Below are 5,173 nucleotides of genomic sequence, written 5' to 3' on the forward strand. Positions count from 1 at the left end.
CTTGGAAGTATCAGTTATCGGCAAAAATTATGTTGATAGTTGCTGATAGTTTTTTCATCATTTCCACATTTCAAAATAAAAGTCCCCGCTGTGTTTCAGGCTTGTTCATACTTAAAAGTCCCATGTTATGTACCAAATCTTAGTTTTTTCTGGTTATTATTGGAATTTTGGTTGAACAAAAAACTGCATTTGGGATTTTAGTCAGTTTGGACTCTGAAAGAATATATATATATATTTACAATCTTTAAATCGCAGCATCCGTTTACTTCCGTTGAATGAAAAAGTGCAATGCTAAACATATCCTTTTGGGTTCCATGGTAGATAGAAAGTCACAGGTTGGTCAATGTTGACATAATACATTTTTTGTGTCAACTACACTCTTCCTATTTTACTATTAAATTTGAAAGCTAAAACTGAGAGGAATAGCGCACCATAAACACTGATATTTATCCCCTCTTGTAAGAACTAGCTGCCTCAAGATGAACGTAACTACAGCATGGACGACTACCCCCAGCACGGATGATCCCGAGGATTGCTACCCGTCTGCACATCTAGAAAACAAGCTTTTCGTAGCACTACAGCTGACAGTGATTCTGATCGGCATCCCGTCCAACCTTTTCTTCCTGTATGTGTCCTGCCAGCACATCCGCAAAAAGAATGAACTGGGCGTCTATTTGTTTAATTTGGCCCTCTCGGATCTCCTATTCATCGTGTGTTTGCCCGTGTGGATTCAGTCTGCGCTCTACAATGAATGGCTTTACGGCAGTACCGTGTGCACTGCCTGCGTCTTCCTGATTTTCACAAACTTCTACATGACTGCCTTACTGCTGAGCTGCATTGCTGTGGATCGCTATTTAGCTGTGGTTCACCCGCTCAAGTTTTGCAACTTCAGGAAACGTCAGACTGCAGTCATTGTTAGCATTGCCGCTTGGATTTGTATCATTATATTCAATGCAATCACTGTAACGCCAAGCAGCGTCTATGATGAAAAATATTCAGTTTGCTTGGACATATATCCTTTGCAAAAAACGCAACGCTTGATCAACATTGCTCGATTTGTTGTGGGTTTCTTCATCCCTGCACTGGTAGTGAGCTTCTGTTATTGGCAAATCTGCCTTGACGTAAGGAGAAATCAAACTCTTGGGGTGACTGAACGTTGCCGTGTGTTTAAACTTTTAGTAAGTGTTCTTCTGACGCTCTACCTCTGTTATGGCCCTGTGCACATCATGATGGTTTTAAGAGTTTTACTGGAGCAGTGTCAGTTTCCAAACTGGTTCTTAATCTGCAATAAGCTCAGCGTCATGTTCTCGACGCTCAATTGTCTGGCCGATCCGCTCCTCTACTGCTTCGCGAGCAGAACGGGACGAGATAGCGCCTCAAATGTGTTACTCTTTCTCAGGAGAATGTGGAAGAAAGAAAATCAGTGAGAAATGGTCATGCAAAATGGCCAAATCCTTGGGACTGGTGAATGTACTTACAGATTTATACCACACAAAGGTTTTGACTTGACAAACTGAAGAGCTGCACCGCCATTCGTAAACGAAAAACTACCGTAGTGTTTTACGCAACATTACTAAGTTTAGGGCTAGACTAAAAACTATGGAAATAAATCAAGGAATGCAAAGTGGTGTTGCATAGTGGGTCAGTTCACCCAAAAGTAAAACTTCTGCTATTGTTTACTCACCCTCATTTTGTTCAACGCATATGATTTTCTTTCTTTTTAGGAATACAAAAGAAGTTGTGAGAATGTTCCCATGCACATATTCAAACCATTTTCCGTTACGAACTTTATTACAAATTAACCAAATTTTCAAAGACTTTATGCAATAAAACATCATTAAAAGCAAAGGTGGACAGTAACTAAATACTTTTACTTGAGTACTGGACTTAAGTACACTGTTTGAGTATCAGTACTTTAGTTGAGTATTGTTTTTTCTGGAAACTTGTGACATTAAATTCACTACATTTGAAAGACAGATATTAAACTTTTCACTCCACTACAGCCGTGGCCAAAAGTATTGGCAGTGACATAAATTTTGTGTTTGGCAAATTGTGATCAGATGCATTTGAAATAATTGCAAAAAGCTTAATTGGCCAAAGAAATTAACTTTATCACAAAAACCCAAATGTTACTGTTTTTTGGCCCTGGCACAAAATGACCAGCTTACATAATTTCACTAATCATATCAGCAGCACCTGGTAAAGTGTGAACGAGTACTAGTCAGGTGACATCACTCTATCATTCTGATTGGATGATAAGAGCAGACTGATTGCTATAAAAGGAGGGAAGATGTGCTTCCAATCATTGGGTTCTTATTCGCAATGGTTACCTCTAAAGAAATATGTGCAGCCATCATCGATTTGCATCAAAATGGCCTCACATGCAAGGAAATTGCTGCAAAGAATATTGCACCTGAAAGAACCATTTACCGGATCATCAAGAACTTCAAGGAGAGAGGTTCAACTGCAGTGAAGAAGGCTTCAGGACGTCCCAGAGTGTCCAGCAGGTGCCAGGACCGTCTCTTCCTGAGGACTCCGCTATGGAATCGTGTCACCACCAGTGCAGAGCTCAATATCAGCAGCAGGTTGGTGTGAGTGCATCTGCACCCACAGTGAGGCGAAGACTTTTGGACAATGGCCTGGTGTCAAGAAGGGCAGCAAAGAAGCCACTTCTCTCCAAGACAAACATCAAGGACAGACTGAAATTCTGCAGGAAGTACAAGGATTGGACAGCAGAAGACTGGTGCAAAGTTATTTCCGGGTTATTTATGTCAGATCATGGGTCGTTGTCATGTGTCATGTCGGGTCATGGGTCATTATCATGTGTCATGTCGGGTCATGGGTCAATGTCATGTCGGGTCATGGGTCAATGTCATGTCGGGTCATTGTCATGGGTCATATCATGTCGAGTCATGGGTCAATGTCATGTGTCATGTCGGGTCATGGGTCATTGTCATGTGTCATGTCGGGTCATGGGTCAATGTCATGTCGGGTCATTGTCATGGGTCATATCATGTCGGGTCATGGGTCAATGTCATGTGTCATGTCGGGTCATGGGTCATTGTCATGTGTCATGTCGGGTCATGGGTCAATGTCATGTCGGGTCATTGTCATGGGTCATATCATGTCGGGTCATGGGTCAATGTCATGTGTCATGTCGGGTCATGGGTCATTGTCATGGCATGGTCATGTCGGGCCATGGGTTAATGTCATGTCGGGTCAATGTCATGTTGGGTCATGGGTCATTGTCATGTGTCATGTCGGGTCATGGGTCAATGTCGGGTCATGGGTCATTGTAATGGCATGGTCATGTCGGGCCATGGGTCAATGTCATGTCGGGTCATGGGTCATTGTCATGTGTCATGTCGGGTCATTGTCATGTTTACAGTTCATAGTCAAGTTTCAGTTTTATGTCTAGTTTAGTTTATGTGTCAAGTTCATGTTCACATGTATAGTTAGGGTTTTTGGTTTTGCATGTCTTCAAATAAAACTGCACTTTTGATCATCACACTTCGTCTTCATCTGCTCCTGTGTCCTGCCAGTTACAATATGTTACAGAATAAAAGACCAGAAATCAAAACGTGACCAAAAACACAACTAGACATGACAATAATCTACGTCATTACATATTTATTTCTTTAACAGCAGAGAAGAGTTATTGCTGTTCATAGTGACAAAACAGAAGCATGTGGCTTTTGAGAATTAAAGAAGCATCAAACCACTGTCTAAAATTATGACCAGCATATGGGCTTATGAGATTAAGAGGAAATAGTCAACTAAAATACCATTTCCTTTGTAAAGATGAAGCTTACACTCAAACTTACAAACTTTACATTTAATTGTGTAATGTTTAACAACATTACAATAATAAAACACTTCATCTGCTTGCTTCATAACATGTATGTACATAATCATGTTTAGAGTATCAGAATGAGAATGGTATGAACATAGACTGGGCAAGACTACACTAAATTAACAATAGCTTTCTAGGTTTGAAATTGAGATGCAAATAAAACAGCGAACAGGAACTAGAAACTCACACTTGAAAGCAGGTTTGTTTGTTCAAGTGGTGCAGATGTGAAATTATGTGACTCATGTTCTACGGGATGAGAAAATTTGCACATGGAAAAGAGCTTAAGTTAAAATTGACGGTATATGCAAATTAAGTGGCAAATTAATCTGCCCCTGGTAAACAACAAATCCATTTAACAGTTCATTTCAATGGCAGCTTTGTAAAGAGGATCCATGTGCAGGAAGTTTATTAAAAGAGACACGAGTTTAAACCAAATAGACAGTCCAATCAGGCAAACAAAACAAAGAGTAATCCAAAAAGCAGTCAATCCATAAAAACAGGCAATGGTCATCACATGTATCAAGAAACAACGGCTATGGGAAAATGCTCTGTAAGGCAGGGTAAATTGGCAATACCTCGCAATGAACAATGGAACCGCATGCCTATACACCGCATGCCCAATTATTAGGCAAATTGTATTCCTCAGGATTAATGTTATTGTTGAACAAGCACAATGCTCTCAGTCAATCCAAAATGTTATTGAACCTCAAACCTGAATATTTAACAAAGGAACAGTGTGTTTTGTCTTTCTCAGTGGAATATATAAATGTGCACAATTATAAATTACCCTGAGAAAGACAAAACTCACTGTTCCTTTATTAAACACCTTCAACTAATCAACTTTAGTCTTCCTTTATGTTTGAGGAGGGCTCACAAGTTCTCAATAGTACTTAAGTCAGGGAGGAAGGGGCCAAGTCATTATTTGGGCATCTTTGAGGCCCTTGCTGGTTAGCCAAGCAGTTGAGAACTTGGATTCATGTGATGGAGCATTGTCCTGTATAAAGATCACGGCCTTCTTGAATGCTGAGGACTTCTTTCTGTACCACTGCTTGAAGAAAGTACTTTCCAGAAACTGGCAGTAGGTTTGGGATTTCAGTCCAGTCAACTCAAAAAGGTCCAACTACCTCATCCTTAATGATAGTAGCCCATTCCATTACCCCTCCTCCATCTAACTGGTGCCTTACATGAAGTGGTGCCCTGTGTCCATTAGTGATACAGCCACAGGCCCGTCCATCTGGTCCATCAAGAGTCACTCTCATTTTATCTGTCCATCTAACCTTTGAAAAATCTGTCTTCATGTATTTCTTTGGCCAATCTTGA

At 40.5% G+C, this 5,173-nt stretch overlaps 1 protein-coding gene across 1 annotated transcript; it reads left to right on the forward strand.

Annotated features, from left to right (window-relative positions):
• Positions 1 to 479: 479 nt before the first annotated feature.
• Positions 480 to 1,427, forward strand: LOC127656789 (psychosine receptor-like). Its single transcript, XM_052145249.1, has one exon. It carries the CDS (start codon positions 480 to 482, stop codon positions 1,425 to 1,427), a length of 948 nt encoding a protein of 315 aa, XP_052001209.1.
• The last annotated feature ends 3,746 nt before the right edge of the window (positions 1,428 to 5,173 follow it).

Source organism: Xyrauchen texanus, chromosome 16, assembly GCF_025860055.1.
Source record: "Xyrauchen texanus isolate HMW12.3.18 chromosome 16, RBS_HiC_50CHRs, whole genome shotgun sequence".
NCBI classification, from domain to species: Eukaryota; Metazoa; Chordata; class Actinopteri; order Cypriniformes; family Catostomidae; genus Xyrauchen; species Xyrauchen texanus.

Coding starts and splice junctions, on each gene's coding strand:
- LOC127656789 (XM_052145249.1), top strand. CDS start 480: ATGAACGTAACTACAGCATGGACGACTACCCCCAGCACGGATGATCCC.